The following is a 22,143-nucleotide window of genomic DNA, read 5'->3' as shown; positions in this document are numbered from 1 at the left end:
TGCGGCAGGGTGAGCTGCCTCCTTCCTTCCGGGTTCCTCTGCCCCCGCGGCCACGGAGCAGCCACAGAGGGGCTCCCTGGCCCCCAGCCCTTTGCTTCTGACTGGGGTGCTCTGCCGCTCCTGAGTTGCTCCTCACTGAGCCCTCCTCCCCTTGCTTGCCCCTCCCTTTCTCATGTTCTTTTCCTCTGAGTTTCTCTCCTTTACTTGTTAGGCTTCTGAAATTCAGGGACCACATCTTATCTATTTTTGTTCTCTATCCCTACTCCCAGCATCCTGCCTGGGACAAAGTAGGTGCTCAGTAAGTCGAGAAAATGTCCTTGCCACAGGTAAGGACAAGAGGGAAGCCTTGTGCCGATAATGTTTCCACCTTGCATTTTTTGTGCCTATTTCCAGATAGCTATTGATTAGTGACATGTAAGGACTCCAGCAAATGCACCCTTAGTGCGGATTTCAGTTTGTAAACTTTGCCCTAAGACAGCCCATTATTCCTAACTCTCCCTTATGTGCAACTAAGAAGAATCATAAACTATTCGGATCAGAAGGCACTGCTAGCGTGAGCATTTTCCAGATGAGAAGCCCAGAGAGTTGAAAGCCTTGCTCAAGGCCATTCTGGTGGTTGGTGGCAGAGTAGAAGAGCTGTTTATACCCCACCTTATTCCTGCAAGGGTTTAAGCCAGTTTCTGAGGATAACTAATTAATGAAGACAGCAAAATTACAATTAATTAGGTGAAGAAAGCAGGTAATTTAAAAAGCAGATAAACATGAGGTCAAAACAGAAATCTATCCCCAAAGGCTGCCTACAACAGGCTAGCCGTGCACTTGGCTCTAAATCTAGGGACGTGTGGGTGGCGCAGTTGGTCAGGTGTCTCAGGGCTCAGGGCTCAGGGCTGGATCTCAGGGGTGTGAGATGGAGCCGGATGGTGAGATTGAGCTCTGCATTGGGCTCCGTGCTCAGCTTGGAGTTTGTTTGAGATTCTCTCCCTTCTCTCTCTGCCCCTCGCGCTCCTGCTGTCTCTCTCTAAAATAAATAAATAAATACATGTTAAATATAAATATCTATGCATCTATACACCAAAACAGAAAGGAAACTTGGTCAGACACAAAGTCCGTGATATGCATGAAAGAAACATAACCCAGTAGCTCTGAGAAGCATGGTCACTGTGGGTGCTGGTTCATGACGGGCATGGCTGGTAACCTGACAGGCACAGCTCCGTGTGTCGCAATGGAAGTCCTCAACAACATCCTCAGGGTGCGCAGAGTGTCCCTTAGAGTGGAGCTGGCGGCTGATGGCAACACAGTGGAGCTTATCCTGAAGTGAGTTCATAACTGTGGGTGTAGGGGAAAAAAACGAGAATCATCCTGAATCGCCGCGGAGGAAAGAATCTTGCTGAATTGAGATGTGAAAGAATTTAACTCAGAGTTCTGTGACATCAGGAGTACAATAATAATTACTGTTCTTAATTATGACCCAGAGGCATGGAAGACCCTAAAGTATTTTCTAAATCATCTAAGTGAAATGTTTTTAAAAAAGGTTCAGTCCGGTTTCCTATTAATTTTAACACTTAATTAAACACTGTCATCTGCTCTCGCTGTTATGTCATATATTTGTTCTATCCCTTCAATTAGACTGCCACTTCTTCGAGGGCAGGGGTCCACATACAGGGAAAGGGCCATTTTACTTAACAAATACAAGAGGAGTCCTCTAAGATTGACTTAAAAGGGGTGAAATCTCTGCAGGAGGAGGGACAGCTGGACTTTTCCACTGATCATTCTTTTTTTTTTTTTAAGATTTTATTTATTTATTTGACAGAAAACACAAGTAGGCAGAGAGGCAGGCAGAGAGAGAGGGGAAGCAGGCTCCCCGCTGAGCAGAGAGCCCCATGCGGGGCTTCATTCCAAGACCCTGAGATCATGGCCTGAGCAGAAGGCAGAGGCTTAATACACTGAGCCACGCTCCCCATCCCAATATTCTGAGATCATTGTGAGTTTATATTGCTTCTGTCACAGAAATGGCAGGTGGTACTGCTTTCTCCCTTAGTCCTATTCCTTTATTCAGTCCCTTACTATCCCATAGCACATTCGAGACTAGTTCGGAATATGAAATAAGACCTTATAAAAGGCTTGGGGATAATAGGAGGAAAATCATTACGGTGAGTAACCTATACAATCGAAGTTACAGCCCTTGTCAATATCAGCAACAACATCTGCTGACAGTATAGTACAGGGATCAGGAGCCCAGAGCCCACTTTACGATCTAGTAACTGTTCCACTTTGGGTATGTCACTTAACCTCTCTGTGCCTCCTTTTCTTCATCTGTAAAAAGCAAATAATGGTACTTTTCTCATAGAGGTAAGAGTTAAATGAATTCTTGTAAAAACAGTACATGAACATAATAAATATGGATAGGCTTTAATATAACTGAGCACTTTTCTAAGCCAGGCATTTTACGTATATTATATATACTCAATCTTCATATAATGTTCTGTTTTTAAAAAATTTATTTATTTATTAGGGGGAGAGAGAGAGCACAAGAAGGTAGAGTAGCAGGCAGAGGGAGAAGGAGAAGCAGGCTCCCCACTGAGCAAGGAACCCGACATGGCGCTCAGTCTCAGCACCCTGGGATCATGACCTGAGCTGAAGGCAGTTGCCTAACCAACTGAGCCACCCAGGTGCCTCTCTCTTAAGAGTTATTGAGAACCCAAAATAACTTTTGTTTATCTCTGTCTATTGCCACATGAGGAATTAAAACAGAAATTTAGATAATATTAATTAACTTAAAATAACAACAATAAGCCCAATACATATTAACAAAATGACAATTATGAAAAATAACTATATTTTCAAAACATTTTCTGAGAAAGGCATTGTTTTACATTTTTGCCGTTTTCTTTAATAGAAGAGAATTGGCATCTCATAATTGTTGTATTCAAACCTGGTGCAATATGTTGTTTTGGTTGTAGATGAGGGAAATCTGGCATTACACAGATATGTAGTTGGAGAAGAAAAGAGTATTTTACTAGACTTTCTCATAATTATGGTCCTCTTTGATACTGTACCAAAACTCTACAAGAGGTAGTTTCTTAAAGGCTAGTTGCAACGTGGAATCTGAAACTGTATTAGTGAACTTTTCATACTTTGTTACATTAAAATCCACTTGTTTATCTGGCGCTTTGAATGGATCCATTTACCCACCTATGACTTTTTTAAAAAATATTTTACATATTTATTTGACAGAGAGAGGGAGAGAGATCACAAGTAGGCAGAGAGGCAGACAGAGAGAGAGGGGGAAGCAGACTCCCCGCTGAGCTGAGAGCCCCATGTGGGACTCTATCCCAGGACCCTGCGATCATGACCTGAGCTGAAGGCAGAGGCTTAACCCACTGAACCACCCAGGTGCCCCGACCCATGACTTTTTAACATTATGCATGGATCACTTGGAAAATATTGACTTACTGAGTTCTGCATATCATCTTCGTATTGAAGCATTCAATTGCTTCGATATAATATAATAATGAAGCATTAACATTTGTTAATGTAACTACCAGTCTCATTTCGAAAAACTTTAAGCATTGCATAACTGTCAAGCCCACAGTTTTCCCCAAATTCTACCTTTACCTTGAGAGTTTAAATCTCATTATTGAACAAGCACTATCATTGCTTCCTTCAAGTGACAGATTTACTTGATTCTTTTTTTTTTTCTTGATTAATTTTCAAGATGTCCGCCAAATGCCCACATTTGAATAACCATAGCTGTTGGCCAGTCATTCTTTCAGGTGGAAGTGGTGTTCCACAAACAGGCAGCTGGTTCAGTCTGTGATTTAGTCACACTAGGGCTTTTCCTTGAGACAAACATCGTACTTCTGTTTGTAGCAAAGGTGTTCTATGTGTACTTTCCGTTTCATCACAGAGAATATTAAAAATACATACTCGATGGTTGAGATTTAATAAAAGTAATAATTACTGCTTCATCAAGGTGGTCCTTGGGGACATTTTTTCTCACAAGTGTGAGGAATACAATGATCATCTGGTGCCCCTGTCTTGATTCATGTTAAGGCATGAGCAATTTTATCCCCCACTGCCTCATGAGTGCAAATGTCAACACAATGAAAAAGGCAAATAACATCTTTGTGTTATTATGAAAAGAGATACTCCCTGAGGACCTTCCAAAAGATTCTAGGGGTCCCTAGGTGTTCAATGACCATATTTTGAGAATCACGACTTTTAACACTTTACCTCCTAAGAGTCACCTCCAGAATCCTTTATGTCCAGACTCAGTAGATTGGGAGCCATCCCTGCTCTGGTCTACCAGAAAGCTACAGTCTGAATTCTCCTTTTCTGTCTCTTGCCTAGATGTTTGCTGCTTGAAAGGACAAAGTCCTTCCGAATAAAAGGCGACTGTGTCTAATCCCAGGAGCATGGCCACACTAATCTGGGTGTGAACATCGTAAAGTCAACGTTTATGTAGAGGTGCCTGTGTACAGTGTTAGGGGGATGGCTCGCGCTCTGTTGATAGAGCTCTCTCGGAGCCTCCGGAGATCCTGGCCTATTTGAAAATCTGTCGTGATGCCTAAACCCTGGTCTGTAAGGTTTGTTTTTCTTGCCACTCTACGTAATTGGCCAAGTGGTGTTGCTGACTCTGAGGTGCTCTTTGGAGGAGAGATGGGCTGCCAGAGGCATTATCCATGTATCCCAGACCCTCTTTGGCTTCTCTCTGACTGAGAAACTATATGCTCATGTCTTTAGGCTGTGATTATGTTCACCACTCATACGTTGCTATTTCTTCTGCCCAGAGCAGCATTCAGCTGGGGATAAGAAGTGAGGGTCGGGGGAGGGTGGTTCAGTCATAATATTGAGGGTTAAAGACCTATGGAAGCCTGGGGCATGCTAAGAAATGAAGTGATCCTTCAAAGCCATACTCTTTTGTTGTGGTTAGAAAAAACAAAACAAAACAAAACAAAACAAACCCAATAACAACAAAAACAAACACTCGTGTACCCAAGCAATGGAAATTGACAAATGTGAAGGTTTTGTCATGTTCATTGTAGATCTATTTAAATAAAGATATAAAACATTACAAACAAGATTTAAGTCCCTTAAGCCTATATCCTTTAAATATTCATTGCACATTTATTTTGAAGAATGGCAGTGAGAAAAGGCAGAGGATAAGCATCCTCTCTTCCTCCCAGCAGTTCAGCGTTCTCCAAACTTGCCTGCCCCATTCAGCAAATTAAAGACAACACCTTTAATGGACAGATGTTCCTTAGAGTGGTGGGCTGTCAGCAGCTGATTTCTACCCAACTTTGCTAATCCCAATTTGCCAACTGCATGCAGTTCTCTTTCTCAGAGGAGTTCTGGAAACTAGCTGTGCATCTAGTTAAATTCCATGGGGATTTTGATGATGCTTCTTAGAAACTGGCTGTCTGTGCACTGCTTCGGTCTGTCCATTCCTCCATGCCTGGACGGAGTTATGTGAGCCCACACAGATGACTGGGTCAAGGATGTTCGTAGCTGTCTGTGTCCTAGACAGGAGCAAGAGAGAGCACAAACAACCCAGTCTTGCTCTTTTTCCTTCCCACCTCTCCACAGCTACCGTAAATCAGATTGCCTGACTTTTTTTTTTTTTTTTTGGTTTGTTTAGCTGCATCTGAATCTAATGCCCTCAGACTAGAAAATTCCGTTATATCACTCAGCGCATGGCAAGAGCAATAGGCTTCTCTGATTAGTGAAGCAGAAGAGCAGAAATGAATCACAGCCCCTTTGTATTTTAGAGCATGGATCTGGGATGAGTGAATGCAGGAGGTTGGCCAAAGCACAACCCCAGTGACTCAATTCTTAAATGATTTAAAATGAACATAAGCCAGGAGACTTATGTTGAATAAATATCTCCATCTAATAAGCACTGGAGAGAGGGGTAGGTGGTGGGGCTAATGAAAAGACAGGGAGGATACCTGCTTCTGATAATCTTTTGCTCTCAGTTTTCCTTTCTGTAGGATGGGGTCACTCATCATGATCAGTGACAGAGGGCTGTCATTGTGAGCTGTATATTTTAAAAACCTACTTGAAAAATTCCTTACAAGAAATCAAAGACAATTTCACAGGGACAAGAGTTGGATTTTATGCCATAAAAGGAGAAAATAATAGACCTAGGCTTCCAGATCCCCTCAACATCCAACCAGGAAAGCAGGAATTACTCTGGCTCTTCTTAGAAAACTGGATGGGATTTCAGGGCTCTTGCAAGCTGAATGGAATAAAAGCTAGAGTGCTAAGCTTTCCAACATTTGAGAATCAGAGCAGGATAGGACCCTAAGAATGCCTGGAGAGTAGAAGAAAGGGCATACCAAGAATTTGCATAAACTAATAACAAATAAGCTTGGGAGGAAACTTAAAGGCTACTTTATCTGACCCCCAAACCAGATCCCCTCACCCCTTATTCCATCAGCTGATTGTCTTACCTTGGTTTGGAAGTTTCCAGTGATAGAGAATTACCACCTCTTGGGGTAGCCCATCTTAGTTTCGAGTATCATGCATTGTTATAGATTGTTTACCAAATCTCCCCCATGAAAGGTTATTGCACTGAGTCCCCTCATCCGCTAAGCTTTCTGCTCCGGACATGTCCCAGTTGGTCCAGGTCCCTGTCGAGGTGTACCATTCAGAGCTGTGCACAGCACTCCAGTGGGAGCCTAACCATCTATGGGCATGGAATGGCCATCAGCAGACTTTCCCAGGCCCTCTTCAACCTCTACTGACTCCTCTCACCCGAGTGCTGTGGTAGTGGAGAGATGTGGGGAGGTGGGGACATGGGGCTGCTGATGTCTTGGTAGATGGAGTGGGCCCTGCCTTTTGAGCTCCAAGCTTCACACTCAGATCTCACTCGCTCTCTGATCAGGGATTTTCTCTCTGTTCTTTGTGCCTGTGACAAGCACAGAGTTAAGTACACGAGAGACACTGGTTAAAGGTTATATTCTACAGCTGAAATACTACCAGGTAAAACCTGGTAGACTCACAGAAAGTATGTCTTGGCTCTACAATGCATAATCTCCACAGTGTAGTGAGTAGTTCTCCAAGGGTGGTCTTTGGACCAGCAACAGTAGCATCCCCTGGGAACCTGTCAGAAATACAAATTATAGGACCTCACCCCAAGCCTATTGTATCAGAAGCTTCTGGACTGGGGCCCAGCACTCTGCATTTCAACAAGCCTTCCTGGTGATTCCAATTTGAGAAGCTAGAGTGGACGCTGTTTGTGCCCCACCAGCACCCATCCACGAAGACTGCGTACTCCTTCCTAGCCGCTGTGAGCAGCCAAAGGCTCATGAAGTCTCGCTTCTCGGGAGCGCTTTCTTCTCCTGCCCATATGCTGGCTTCCCTCCCCTTCTCCTGAGAGCATGTTTTCCACAAGTGATTTTCACAAGGATCCCCATCTCGGGCTGTGCTTCTCAGGAACAACCACCAGAAGTTACATGAAGAATTGAAGGACTTACGAAGATACTTAAGAGTTTCACAGGGGTGGGGCACCTGGGTGGCTCAGTGGGTTAAGCCTCTGCCTTCGGCTCAGGTCGTGATCTCGGGGTCCTGGGATCGAGCCCCGCATTGGGCTCTCTGCTCAGCGGGCAGCCTGCTTCTCCTCCTCTCTCTGCCTGCTGCTCTGCCTACTTGTGATTTCTCTTCCTCTGTCAAATAAATAAATAAAATCTTAAAAAAAAAAAAAAAGAGTTTCACAGGGTACCTGGAAAAATTTAGATAGTTTGGGAGAGCGGGCTCTTAGTGACATTCATATGGAGCTGCCGACTGGGAGATGACCCACCAAAGGCACAGGGAGGAACTCCAGAGGCAGAATGGTGACATTGAATTTCTTCCGTGGGCGGGGATGGCTGACCTGGCTCTTAGCATTCCTGCTGCGTTTCGGCATGTTCATTAGTTCATTCTCAGGCCTCCAATGAGGCCCGTGATTAAGGGCTTTGGGCAGATGAGCGGAGTGAATCACAAGGAGGTTAAGTGATGGCTGAGAGTCAGTTGCTGAATAAAATGGAGAGTCCATCCCCATCCCCTCAGCACGACTGCCGACAGCGTGGTTCTTCCTCTGAGGGTCTAGGAACATTCATTAGGAGCAAACCTTCACCTCCTCAACAGCTGCGTTCCTAGAACTGATAGGAAGAAAAATTAGCAAACTAGACAAAGTCTCCATAAAATCAGAGCCCAATATCCGACATGTAGCTTAGGGAACAACTAGATGCCTTCATCAGCGATGGTTTGCTGTGTTGGCCTAGAACAAGGTATAAGATTCACCAATTACTTGAATTGGGGCCCTGTTGCTTTAGTTACCAGCGTGGACTGGGCCGCGTCGAATCTCCAGATCCACGGTGTCCACACATTTCTGGAAGTGGCTGAGTTGGGTCCCAGAGGTGGGCCTTCGTTGAGATTGGAAGATGGGGAGGGTTTGGTCTTCAGTCGGTAAGGTGGCTGGTGCGATTTTTGTGGCCTTCCAGCACTGTTCCCGTCACTAGGCCAGCTGGGGGGTGGATGAGATGCTGGATCCGTTGGTCATGTCTGATTTGGTGGCATATTTAGCACCATCCCCTTGTGGGCGGGGGTGGGGGGTGGGTATGTCAACTTGCAGATGCAGAGTCTCTTGGCTGTGGTGTGTGACCATGACCTTTTGTGCTTGGCTCGGTAAATCATTTCATTCAGCAAGTCCTTTTTACTGAATCCTGATTATGAACCAGCCAGGTGCTGGGGAGAGAGAGATGAAAGACACAGACAGTCCTTGATGTCATGGGCCACCGGGGGAGATAGAGATGCCGAGCAGCAATTACCTTCAGTTTGGTAAGTGCTAAGGAAGAGGTGCCCCCTGCCCAGTCTGGCTGGCAGCTGAGAGAGGTGGATTCTTGGGCAGTTTTGAAGGATAAGAAGAAAGGACCATAGAAGACGAAGGTGGGGAGAGGGAGAGAGGAAATGGAATGCCAGTCCTGGCAGAAGGGCCTACATGGAGTGGGAAAACCTAAGTAGATCCTTGTGGCTGAAGTGCCAGGTGTGCATAGCAGGTGGGCTGGTGGGAAGTAAGGCAGCAGCAGGACTGAGTCTGGGGAGGGAGGTAGGGGCCAGAGCACCAAGGACCTGGGATGCCGTGGATGGCACTGCCAACTTTATCCTAAAGGTGATGGGCAGTCATGCAGGTATTAATGGTAAAGTGGGAGATCAGATGTTTAGAGAAGGTCTTTGCAGCAGCAGTATGGAGGGCGGGGTGCAAGGGGACAGGCGGAGCAGAGAGGTTTGTATTGGAACCCAGGGAAGACACAACGGGAGCTTGAATAAGGCGGTATTTCTTGTTCTGTATCAGACAGAAGTCGACTTGAATCCCAGCCCCTTCTGATATTAGCTGTGTGGCCTCAGGCAGGTCTCTCCTACTTACCTTACCTCTCTGAGTCTCACTTTCCTCATATGCGAGATGGCTTCATGAGGACGGAAGTCACAGAGTTGTGAGGATTAGATGTAAAGTGCTTGGTGCAGGGTCTAGAGCATGGTAATGGACACCCCTTCCCCCCGCCAAAATATCTTTGTTCTTGTTCTTAGGCTGCCATCCTGATCTGGACAGTCCCCCTAAAAGAACGTACTGAAGCAAAGACTTGGATGCAGGAAACTGATGTGGGAGAGGATCCCAGGAAGCACAGGTGGCTGAGAAAAGTGAGGTGGGGAAAGAGGAGTGCCAAGGAGGGGGATGTCACTGGGCGGGCTGCTGCTGTAGGCAACTGGGGCTCAGCGTCACCTGGGGATCTTAGGGGAACTGTGGAGAACACAACTCAAAAGTGTCCCTCCGAGAGATTGGAAAGCTGGGGTGTTTAGCCACCAAACTCAACCCCACATTGGCTGATCTTACAACCCCTGCTCTTCCATATGGCTCTGCGCACAGGCTGAATGAGCTCAGGGGGCCCCACCACAGAAGCCTCTTCTATCTGGGAGCCCCAAGCCCTCAGGAAGTCCTCAGCAGCAGAGACCGACGTTGGCAGTGGAGGTGATCACAGTGCACCCCGGAGTGTCCTCTGGAGCTTGGGTGGACTCAGAGTGGGGACTAGGCAGAGGATCCTATCTGCTGCAGGGGCACTACAGAAGCCCGAAAAAGATACTTAGAAAATAGAATCAACCAATCTTGGTGAGTGGAGGAAAGTAATAGGGTGGAGTCTGAAAACAACGTGTATTTTGGGTTTGGTCTAGGAAATGCAGTCCTATTCATTGAGCTTAAAACAATGGCTGGGGGCTAGTTTTGGGGGGGTAATGGTGGCAGGGAAAGGGGGATGATTATGATTTTCATTTGAACACGCTGAGTCCCAAGTGTCCACGATATAGCCACGTGTCACCGTGGGTTGGCAAATGGAATCCCCCCTAATTCACATTAAACTATGTGGGTTTTACTCTGACGTACTGAAATTTGTTTTACAAGTTTTGTGGGAGCAAATCCTGTTTTCTGATAACAAGTGAAGACTCCCCCCCTCCACCCCTGCCCGGGGAAAAAGGCACATTTAATCTGGCGGTTTAAGTGATGGCTTTAAAAACAGGCTGGTGTCTCTTTCTACCTGCTGTTCACTTATTAGGCGACTTTGAACCTGTTGGTGAATTCCATTGCAGATTATTTTTCTCTGAAGAAAAGGAATAACAGATACTCCCTTGAGTTATTGCATAGCTGTTGAAAACGAGACAGCATTTTCAAAGCCCTTCTGAGTTGTTGCAAAGCACAGTGCCCCATCGAGCATTGTATTACATTGCTTCGGTTTGCTTTTAAAACTTAAAGCATTCCAATTATCCTGTTGTTACTGCATTTGATACTAAAGTGAATATGCTTGTTTTCTAAAATGGAATTTTTAGATGGTAAAACCTTATATGTGCCAAGTGAGATAAGCCAGATAGCTAATTATGGCACGGAACACATCCTGATTATATATATATTTTTTTCTCTCCACGTGCATATATATTTGTATTGGAGAGGTGCATCCTGTTTTCACTCTATTTCAGAATGCTTTTTTCAATAGATGTTGAAACCACTTAGATTTTAATTTTCTGAAGTGGTTTCTTTGATGGATATTTTATTATAGGAAGCGTAGGACATCCAAGTCAATGGGGCCAGATCTAAAACTATGAAATAGGTAACGTCTGGCTTTAGCTTTCTCTTTCAAGGTGACCCCCTACTTCCCCAAGGGCTTTCCCATGTCCCCCTGCTCACTGCCACGGTGCCCGAGGGTTGTGGCCCTCCACTTAAGGGTGTTTGTGGCACCATCGCAAATCACTTTGTGAACTAGCCTGTGCTGTTTACTTTGGCCACACTCGTTCGCGGAGTGTTGAGTATACATGAAATCCTTGACTACACAAAGTGGGAGAAGTGAAGAAGGCAAACCAGTGGCAGAACGAGGCCAGACACCCTGAATCTGTGTCATTTTTCTTAGTGGTGGGAGCACACTGATAGTTACAGGAGAGACTGTCTTTCAAGCAAGCTAAGGAAAGGGAAGGATGAAATGTAGCAAGTGTAACCATGGGCTGGGCATTGTTCTAAGTATTCTGGTCATTTAATTTAATAAAGCAGCATTTCTTAGAGATGTGCTTGAAAGTCAACATTTCTAGAGAAAAACATAAAGCCTTCTTTATGCAGCTCCCGTTTCTCTGAGAGCTCCTGCTGTTGGCCCTTAGAAGACCTTCCTCTTCCCATTTCTCTCTCCTCTCCTCCCTCTCTCGCCCTCCCTCTTTTTTTTCTTTTTTTGTTTAAACAATTTTAAGAACTGAATTGTATGTCTGATTTTTTTTTTTTTAAGATCCAAACAATAATAAGATCTTTTCATGGTCATTCTTCTAAGGGAAAAATGTGACAGTGAAGTTTTGACGACTGATTTTTTTGGAGTCATGAAATAGTTTGCATGGAACAAAAATGAAGTAATGACAATGACATTATTTTACTCTTGAAGGGCAAAGGCAGGAAGCACATTCAGAGATTGGGTGCTTTTAGGCTGCAGCATGGGATTATTCGTTCTTCTACTCTGCACTTGATAGGACTAGCTCAAGAATAAAGAGGTAGTTGTTAGAATGGGAGTCCTACCTAGAGGTCTCTCTGCTGGGGACAGGTCATCTTGGCTCTGGGGCTGTCTGGAAACCTAGCCACAGCCAATATTTTCTTTTAGAGCCTGAGGTCTGGGCAGCCCAACTCAGCTCAGTTGCCTAGAGAAATGGCTGAACTTTGTGCAGGCCGTGGGTGGCAAAGCTCTTCTGTGTGCCCGCCCTGCTGTTCAGCTTGGAGCCACCACTGGTTTCAATTATGACTTCAACAGGCAGCTTTGAGGGCTCCTCTATTCATTATAGTGCCTCACACTCTATAATTAGTAACGAAGGGACACAGGCACTTCACAAATATAAAGGGCTAAACAATAATCAGGCAGTAAAGGCAATGCATTGGGACTTTTCCACCTCTTTGTTTCTTTCAAGTTAAAAAAAAAAAAAAAAAAAAACCAAAACCAAAACCAAAATCCTTCTTGTTTCTTCATTTTATTTTCTTGCCTGGAATAATCTGGTTTTGAGCCTCATGCTGGCCACTTATCAGCTTTGTGACTTGGGGCACCTGACCAGTTTCCTTATCTGTAAATCTCATGGGGGTCGTCCTTTGAGGATTGCATGAGATAATCCATGAAGAGTGCTTTATAAGGAATTGGCTCATATTAAAGCCTGCTCAGTAAATGTTTGCGCTCGTTATTATTTTAATTTCAAATGAAATGAATGAGGAGAATATTAAGACATAGACATAGGTCTTTTGAGTGTCTTTTTAAAAACCTTCCATAACATTAAGTACATACAAGCGCACAAATAGATTGGTATAATTAACCCCCCACTTGCCCACGTATCCATGCCACAGTTGACAAGGATCAGTATTTTACCAGTCTTGTTTCATATAGCGCCGTGTTTTCTTCTAGACTATTTGAAAGCAAATCCCAAGTACCATGTCATTTCACCCATACATTTGAGTGTGTTTTTGCTATTAACATCTTAATATGCTAAGAGATCCTTGAGACTATGTCTTCTTAACCTCGAACTGCAGCTCTTAGGGGAGTTAATGCAGTTGGTAAAAACTCAACAGATGTTTAATTAGTGAATGAACAGCCCAAACAGCTTTCTCTACTTTTGGTAGATGTTCCATAAATATCTGTTGAGTGAATAAATGAGGACAAGAATTTTATAGAGTGCCTGATGTAAATGGAGATGCACATGATTTACAAAATAAAGTATTTTTAATACTCAGATGAGACTTTCCAATACTTGGAAGTTTAATATTGCTGTGAATATTAATAATGCCCAAATAATTAGCACTTGAAAGGTTTAATTCTGGCACTCAGATTATTTGTGAATGTCTAACTGTAGGCAACTTTGTGAAAAGCAATTAGCAGATTCTTCAAACACATGACAAATCCTTTATTACTGTGCTTATAAGTGACACGGTTTGGTTTACAGAAAACCAAATGTAATTAAATAACATTGAACTTGAAATCTACCACAGACTCAAGATATACAAGGTATACTTGGCAAGGCAAAAATTCTCAAACACTAGGTTGTTTCAGGTGAAAGATAAATTTCCATTAAGTAACTCCCACTTTTTTTTTTTTTTTTGTCTTACAGACAGTTCCTTTGGCAATAACTTCCACTTTAGCTTTTATTATATAAAAATATAACAAAATTTCATTATATACAAACATTACATTACACAATGTACAGGTTAAAAACACTAAGAAAATGGCAAGCTGCAAGTGAAATTAAAGTCAATAGCATGATAAGAAAAATTAAATACGGCACACATTTCATAAAAATTACATTAACTACATTTTTGTTTGCAAATACCAAACAGTACCAATGTGATTGGAAAGAGCTTCCAACAGCTTCATTTTAAGGCACATCTTGCATATTTAATATATACAACACTGAAACCAGTCAATAACTTAGGGGCTTCTCAGAGTGACCTGTATAAGTTGTGAACACATGCAGCATGGGGTTACACATTTTCATTGGCTTCCTTCTTTGGGGACAGGTACCTGCCAGGGGGGGACTGGTAGAGGGGTACCCCGATCTCCTGCAAGTCTGGGAGCCTCCCTGGACGAGGAGGAGAGAGCAGGGTGACTGTCCTGTCATAGTCCCTGTGGAGCACTTTCTCATAGACGCTCTGCAGCCCCACTGTCTTGGGCAGCTGGGCCTGGTAGTAATTGTCCCTGCGGAGAGGATCTCGAGGCAGGGACGTGCTCTTACAGAAGGTAGACATCTGTGCTGGTGGGTGAGGCGGGGGATGCGTGTTGGGCCCCGCACATGACGGGCTCCAGCAGCGGTCAGAGTGGCCCAGGATCTTACACTCAGCGGTGCACGCCCACAGTCCTAACATGAAAGAGGAGAGAGCATGAAGATTATTACCGAAATTGTACACAACTGCGCCTCCCTCTCCGGAATGTCAGGCAGGGTCAGGGCGGCTGAAAAGAAAAGCGGGTGTGAGAGTGAAGACGGTGATTCAAGATTGGAAAGAAATGCTGCTTCCTATAAAGCCACCTTTATACGAAATTGGCTCAGCTTCCTTTGCTGGAATCAAGTTAAGAAACTGCGGAGCAGAACCACCCCCTCCATCTCCTCCCCCCCACCCCCCAAAGCTAGCATCACTCCTTGTCTCCACCTAACAGGATGGGAGTGTTCTTTATTCAAGGGTTGGGGGGCTGCCTCGACGTGATATTTTGAAACCGGCTGTCTGAGGAAGGCAGGGGTCTATAACTGGAGAACTGAAAAAAGTGGGGAAGAGGGAGGGGCTGGGAACGGAGATTGACAGGAGGGCAGCAGGGTAGGGAAAGGAGGAACGCAGAACTTGGCAGGAAAGAAGAGTCCTCACCACTCTGCATGTGGTTGATGAGATCCTTTTTCAGAGCGTCCCCGCTGATGTCGGAATCGCTGTCGTTGAAATCACTGTCCCCTTTGCCGCTGTCTTTGCCGCTGAACTTCTCCGCTTCTCGGCCCGAGATGGTGTTGAAAGAGTGTCCTTTCCAGACCGCCACAGGGGGCGCCGGCTCCTTTCCGAAGCCGGGGGAGGCACCGTAGGGCTGCAGCAAGGAATCGGGGAAGCGGGGCGGGCGGGGGAGGGGGTGAGACCGGGGTTGGACAAGAAACAAAGTGCAACAGGTTAGGCATCCAGACACACCCAGACCCCTCCAGTCCCTTCCCCCAGCCTGTCCGCGGAGCACGGAGGGGGGCGCCCAGCCGAAGGAAGGCCTCACCTCGGCGTGCGCGCCGCGGAGCCGCTGCTGCCCCTCGAAGTGACAGGAGCTTTCCCCGGTGGCGCTGCCGCCCTCCGAGCCCGGCACTTCGGCCGCGGCGACCGCGGGCGGGGGCGGATCGGCCGCGGGGCTGCCAAAGGGCGCTTTGCCGCTGCCAGGGAAGGTGAGCACGTCGAACATGTTGGGTCTGGGCCCGGCTCCCCGGGCAGCCTCCTCCGGGGAGCCGGGAGCCGAGGCTCCGCCGCCCGCCGCCCCGGGCCGCTCTTCCCGGCGGGCCCCCCCTTTGCGCACCTCCTTCTTGCGGCGGTTGCAGGTGGTGGCGATGGCGATGATGGCGGCCAGCAGCAGCGTGCAGCTCCCCGCCAACACGATGATGACGATCAGCGGCGTGTCCCACTGTAGCGCCGGCCCCGACGCCGCCAGTCGAGAGCCTGGCGGGCGGGAACGCTCCGGGCTCCCCGCACTGGCGGGCGCCACCAGCCCGCGCCCGCCGCCTGCTGTCACCACGAAGCTGACGGTGGCAGTGGTGGAGAGAGGGGGGCGGCCGCCGTCGGATATGACCAGCAGAGCCCGGAACACGCGGCCTGGCGGCTCCTGCGAGAGGTCACCTGTGAGCACGATCTCCCCCGTGCGGCGGCCGATGGCGAAGGCTTCTCGCGGCTCCTGCTGCAGCAGCTCGAATGCCAGCTCCCCGTTGGTGCCATCGTCCCCGTCCCGGGCCTGCACGCGCGCCACGGTAGTGTCCCTTGCCGTGCGCCCGGGCACCGCCACTTCTAGGGTCCCGTTGGCCGGCGCTGGGTGCACCAGGACCGGTGCGTGGTCGTTCTGGTCCAGTATTCGCACTTGCACCAGGGCGCTGCTGGAGAGCTGAGGGGAGCCACCGTCGCTCGCCTGGATGCGCACGTCGAGCTGGCGCAGAGTCTCATAGTCGAAGCTGCGCAGCGCATAGATGGCCCCGGTGGCCGGGTCCACCGACACATAGGTGGACACGGAGCCCCCAGCACGGCCCACTTCTGCCTCCAGCAATCGGTAGGTGACCTGCCCGTTGCGGCCCAGGTCGGGGTCCCGGGCGGCCACCGTGGCCAAGTAAGCTCCGGGAGGGTTGTTCTCTCGCACTGACACCTCGTAGACTGGCCGTGTGAAGAGTGGTGCGTTGTCGTTCTCGTCACTCACGCGAACAGTGTAGGGCCTCACGGTGCGTAGCGGGGGCGCGCCGCGGTCCTCGGCCACCAGCGTCAGGTTGTACTCGGCAATGCGCTCGCGGTCCAGCGAGGCCGCAGTCACCACCAGGTAGCTGCCCGCGTAGGCTGGCTGTAGCCGGAAGTGCTCGTGCCCGTAGAGGGCGCAGCGCACCTGCCCGTTGGCACCCGAGTCTCTGTCCGAGGTGCTGACCAGCGCCACCAGGCTCTCGCGCGCCGCCCCCTCTGGCACCAGGGAGACCGCGCCGGCCTCGGGCGTCCCGGGACGGGTCGGCGAGGTCGCGTCCGCACCCCCGAGAGCGGCGGCGGCGGCGACGGCAGCGAAGGGAGAGGCGGCAGGTGCGCCCGGGGCGGCCAGCGGGGTGATGGTGATGTCCGGAGCGTTGTCATTGACGTCGCGGATGCGCACGATGACCTTGCAGGTGGAGGCCCGGGGCCCAGGACCACGGTCCTGGGCCCGCACGTCCAGCTCATAGGTGTCCTGGCGCTCGTAGTCCACCGGTCCTGCCAGGGTGAGGCGGCCGGAGCGCGGGTCTAGGCGGAAGAGGCGGCGCGCCTCGGGCGGGGTGCGGGCACCGAAAGAGAACACCACGTCGCCGTTGGGGCCCTCGTCGGGGTCGGCTGCGTCCAGGTCGAGCAGCAGCGAGCCTACAGGAGCGTCCTCCGCCAGCTCCACTTCGGCCACCGCGCCCTGCGGGAAGGCCGGGCTGTGGTCGTTGGCGTCCAGTACTCGCACGCTGAGGGCGGCCGTGGCGGAGCGCGGCGGGCGGCCGCCGTCCTGGGCCACTAGCTCCAGGCTATAGGCGGCCTGGCTCTCGCGGTCCAGCTCCTGTAGCAGCACCAGGTCAGCGCACTGGGCGCCGTCCGCGCGCGTCTGCAGTTCCACGCGAAAGGGGCTGTGAGGCTCCGCCAGGCGCACGCTCTGCAGACCGTTGGCCCCTACGTCCTCGTCCACAGGCACCTCTAAGGGGATACGCGTGCCCACGGCCGCGCCCTCGGACACCTCCACGGGGATCTGGGCCCGGGGGAAGCGGGGCGCGTGGTCATTGATGTCCCTCACCTCCACTTCCACGTGCACCAGCCGGAACTGCTCCTGTGAGAAGCTGACCACGTCGAAGGCCAGCACGCACTGTGGCGCTTGGCCGCATAACCGCTCCCGGTCCAGGCCCGCATCCCCGACGGTCAGCTGCCCGTCGCCCTCGCGCACCTGGAGAAGCGAGCTATTGAACTGCTTCATCAGGCGGAAGCTCGTGTCTCCGGATACTTTCATATGCAGGTCCTCAGCCAGGGTCCCGATGACCGTACCAGGGGCATCCTCCTCGAAGGTGCTGTATCGCACTGTCTTGCTCTGGGCCACCGAGAGCACCCAACAGAGGCTGAAGAGCTGTAAAGGGAAAAGGCAGGGGCTGCCCCCGCGCCTCACTGGACTCATGCCGCCAGCCCCAAGTGCTATTCCAAGAGGCTGAGTAATTCCTCTCTGGTTTGCAGGTCCGGGTGTTGAGTCGCAGGCTCCTAGGAGCACGCTCTTTGTGAGCCCTGTGCGGAAGGTCTGCGGGCTGCAGCTCGAGGTTCCGGCGGGCTGAGGACGCACCGACCTCCCCACACCATACGCCTCTCCCTTCCTTCTCCGGGCTGGAGCTGTGCACCGCGCGCCGCCTCCGCTTTTATAGCAGCCGATATGCAAATTACCAGAGCCGGGCAGCCAATGGCAGCTTCGCCCTCTCGCCGCTCCTACGCCAGCCTCTGACAATCCCTTTAATGTGGAAAGGCTTAGAGGGGAAAACAAGAAAGGAAAATTAGGGTATCTTTTCTTTGTTTCTTTAACTCCTTTCGCCGTTTTCCCCCCTTTCCTGTCAGCGCCCTGAATACAGAGGAGTTGGCACAGGTCGCCGGGAGTAAAAAGGAGTGGATGGTTTTGTTAATTGTGCCTGTCTGGGACCCGCGACCTGAATTGAGAACAAACACGCCGGGATTTCGCCTTAGTGGTGTCGGACCCCCCACCCACTCTCAGCGTCTTGCACGTTTGAAGCTTCCGAACCTCGCCCTTTTCTCTCCACCTACTTGTTCAGCATAATAAGGTTTTGTTAGTGTTTTCTCCCAGCTCCTCGAGGCACGCGGAAATAGCGTCGCGGTTTAGGAGCCCCAAGGATGAGGAAAAATGGATTTTATTCAAATTTGTGTACGCAATTGTGCTTTGCTCGTGTGAGCCTCGGCGATCAGGGCTGCCACTTCCCTTTCAGAAGAGAGCTCTGCGATGTGTTAGTATGCATGTCACTGTCCAAATGGCTTTCTTAAGCCCTGGGCACTAGCTGGCCAGGGGGAAAAAAAAGTTCCAAATAGGATTTAGCATAAGCTTGAGGAGATTTGGAAAGGTTTCAAAGATCAGACTGTATCAAAGGCTTATGAAACCCTCGTTAGCAGTGGAAGTAGAATGGCGTGGCAGGCGATCCCATTGGAGGCCCCAATGTCTGTATTATTTCACTGTGACAAGCTAAGGGGAGAGAAAGTTGAACAGTTTCCACAGCGGAGTTGGGCTAACTTGAATATAATGAGCAAACGCCACATGTATCCATTATGTTCCTCTATTCATCCCCAATCACTGCCATAACTCTCCGGCTAAACGGTGATGGGCGCTGAATTCCACACAATACCCGGCGCGTATTAAAGTGCATTTAGAGAACTTTCCCTCCTGATGCCTTGTTCCGCCTATTTAGAGGATTTTCTTTCTGTTCTAATAGGGCTGCTCCGAGAAGCAACACTCATCCCGTTCCAGAAGAACAAAATCACAGCATGACGTTGAAACCTGGCACGAACCTGGGGGAACTTAACCATCTGCCTACAAACGTGTGGGACTTCGGTATTGCCAAACTCTGGGCTGGGCGGATCCCTGGGCTGGCCAGGCTTGGCGCTGCCCCCCACAGGTGTTCCCCTGTCCACCCCCAGAATCTGTGAAGACCAGGGAGTTGGAGCTCCCAGTGGGAGCAAGACGAATTCTTATTAAAGAGCTTTATTGAGCAGGTTATGCAAATACACACGGAGGAGAGGTAAAAACAAAAGCCTCGCACTAGAAGAATTTTTTTTTTTTAAGGCTATGGATTTGATAAGCAGACTCTGCATTTAGTAAACGTGCTTCCGAATCCAGATTTCAGTCCTGCTGTCAGCATCCATCTGTGTTTTCCTTTCCCTCAAACCCAAGTGAATGTGTCCTGGGGTCTTTTCAGGAGACATTCAGGAGTTTCCCCCCACCCCCACACCACCCCAGAGTAGGGAGACCAAATAGGGAGGTGGGGGTGCGGGGGGGGGTGCGGAGAATGAAGTAGGAGCCCTGGAATTGCCAAAGAGGAAAAAAATGCAGCCCCAGCGATCAATAAATAAAAGCTCTTCTGAAATTGGGAAGAGGGAGGAGCAGTGGACGGTGGGGGCTTCCTAAGAGCCATCGTTCCTCTGCGTTCCTTTCCCCGCCTTCTCCACCTTGCTGCCCTGGTATTGCTAAAAGCAGCGAAGGCAGGAAACTGCAGCGGCACAGGGAAGAGGAAAGGGCGACGCCCCCTACAGGAGCCCTATTCCCAGCTTTCTCCTACACACACACACACACGCCCCGTCGCGCCCCACCCTCCCTCCCACCTACCAATTATAACAGTTTGCGCTCTCTCTGCTCTTGCCCAAGGGACATTTCTCGAGTGTATGCGGGGGGGGGGGGACTGGGGAGGGTTTGCACAGCGGAAAGAACTTTCTGTCTTCTCTCCGAGCCCCAGCAGCACTCCCACCCTGACCTGGGGCCTGCTGGTGACCTTCAGCGCTCCCAGGGTCCTGACCTCCCCGCAACCTTTCCCTGGTCAGCCCAGACGCGAACAGATTCAGAACTCGGCGGTCGGACAGTGCCCTCCCCGCTGCCACTGCTGTAACCCCTGGAGGTCAGGTCTGCAAGGTGCGGCGACTGCGGTGCCGAGAACCTGGGGGAACAGGGAGGAGGCAAGAGAGCAGTGGGACCAGAGTCGCAGAGAAAGGATGTTTTCAGCCGTCCCCGTGCGTAGATAATTGGCTCGAGCAGGGTCGTGAGTGGCTGGGAGCCTGACCCCACGCCTGCTCCTCCTGCGTCCCTGCGCCTCTCAGGTCTGGCCTGAATCCCCGGACCCCAGGACCCCAGCAGCCGCTCGCTGCTTAAATTTGTTTGATTGTTTTGCTCCGCTGGAGAATCAGAACTATCTAATATTTTTACTCAGAGAGCTTCGCGTCATCACGCTCATTCTCAAGACTGAAATACGGGGAGGCGTGCTGGGGTGGGGGAGTGGGCGAGCAGCCAGAAACCCAGAGGCGGGAGGAGGGGTGTGGGGCGGCTCGCAGCAGGTCCGAAGCAGTCCATCCTGGGCTAGCGACTCGGACGCTGGGACGTGCCCCCGACAGCGGCGGCGCCACGAAACACAGGGCGCAGAGCCCCGGGCGGAGAGCAAGCAGAGGAGAGCCGCGGACACCGGCCTCGGAGCCGGCGGTAGAGGTGTGAAGGCACGCGAGCAGAACGAGCTCCGGGCCCCGCCGCCTGCGGCCTCCAGATTATGGAAATACGATTTAAAATAGCGCGTCAGCGCCTACAGCAACTCCCGGGGGGAGCAAAATGTCCGGGGAGGTGGGGCGGGAGAAGGGGTGGGGGAAGAGAGGGGAGCTCGCCCTCCCCCAGCGCTGATCCAGCCCCACAAAAGCAGCTCAGATCGACTTGTTATCATACCAAAGACCCAGGCTGGCACAAAGGAGCCCCTTTCTCTCGGTTTTAGCAACTTCGCAGGCAACTGTCTCGCAATCCTGAGAACAAACACAGCCCACAATGGTCGGCGTTTTCTCGGAATGCAAATGTTGCGGGCACCGCAAAGCTGAGTTTCTGTTGCCGAGCCTAATGCCTGCTTTGTGAAACTCGCGTGCAGACCCCGAGATTGACACGGGCGTCACGTGACGGATTAGGGCTCTAGGAAAGTTTTCAAAGCGGCGACAATGGGGGGCTCAGCCTGATCTGATATCTCCCACAGTTTAGCGGGAAAGAAAATCAGGATATATTCTCATATGTAATAGGATTATCTTTTCCATTTCAAGTTCTATACAGCATGTAATTTATTTTTAATTAGGATTATATCTACCAGGAAAGGGAACTAGACTTCGCTGGAAAGTGTAATTCCAAGGAGGGATGGGGAGAGGGGTTATTATTATTATTATTATTTTTTAACCTTCTAACTATTTAAATAAATAGATAAGACCGGGCCCCATCGTTTTTCCTTCAACAGGCTCACTCCATCGGATAAACCTTCTGGGGAAGTTTGCAGCAAGTGCTCTCCTCCAAGCAGAGAACAGAGGCAGCTCTTCAGAGACATCCAATACATTCTTGTAAGGAAAGCATACTTTGTAGAAAGCTCTCAGAATTCCCAAGTCGCTGGGTTTTGCTGGGGTTTGCTCTCTAGAAACGCAACCAAGCTCTTTTCTACCCTCCAAATGCTAGCTTTATATTTTTTTAAATGCGCCACCGACACCCCCCCCCCCCCCCCCCCCCCCCCGCTTCGTTGGGGCTGTCCATACTGGCATTGTGATTTGTAAACTTTAATACCCACAGAGTGACATCCTCCATAGCCCTGATTCAAACTCAGCAGTCAGACGGTGAGACAGTTTAAGGGTGAAGGTAACTGTTGTTTAAACATTGA

General features: G+C 49.6%; 1 protein-coding gene across 2 annotated transcripts; it reads right to left on the bottom strand.

Moving 5' to 3' along the window:
• Positions 1-13,410: 13,410 nt before the first annotated feature.
• LOC116574405 (protocadherin-8) lies at positions 13,411-18,085 on the bottom strand. 2 transcript variants are annotated; one of them, XM_032315141.1, is made up of 3 exons: positions 15,264-18,085; positions 14,882-15,089; positions 13,411-14,382 (listed from the first exon to the last, which is right to left on the bottom strand). In XM_032315141.1, the coding sequence occupies exons 1-3, from the start codon at positions 17,892-17,894 to the stop codon at positions 14,009-14,011; spliced, it is 3,213 nt and encodes a 1,070-aa protein (XP_032171032.1). In that variant the 5' UTR covers positions 17,895-18,085; the 3' UTR covers positions 13,411-14,008. The 2 variants fall into 2 exon arrangements, with proteins under 2 accessions (XP_032171032.1, XP_032171033.1); XM_032315142.1 differs by having other exon boundaries at positions 15,555-18,085.
• Positions 18,086-22,143: the final 4,058 nt, after the last annotated feature.

This window comes from Mustela erminea, chromosome 15 (assembly GCF_009829155.1).
Source record: "Mustela erminea isolate mMusErm1 chromosome 15, mMusErm1.Pri, whole genome shotgun sequence".
NCBI classification, from domain to species: domain Eukaryota; kingdom Metazoa; phylum Chordata; class Mammalia; order Carnivora; family Mustelidae; genus Mustela; species Mustela erminea.
The sequence above is the reverse complement of the archived record's forward strand: the minus strand, read 5'-3'. Positions and strand labels throughout refer to the sequence as shown.

Coding starts and splice junctions, on each gene's coding strand:
- LOC116574405 (XM_032315141.1), bottom strand. CDS start 17,894: ATGAGTCCAGTGAGGCGCGGGGGCAGCCCCTGCCTTTTCCCTTTACAG. Junction 15,090..15,263: donor TCCGCGGCGCGCACGCCGAG/GTGAGGCCTTCC, acceptor TCCTTGCTGCAG/CCCTACGGTGCCTCCCCCGG. Junction 14,383..14,881: donor CATCAACCACATGCAGAGTG/GTGAGGACTCTT, acceptor CTTTCATGTTAG/GACTGTGGGCGTGCACCGCT.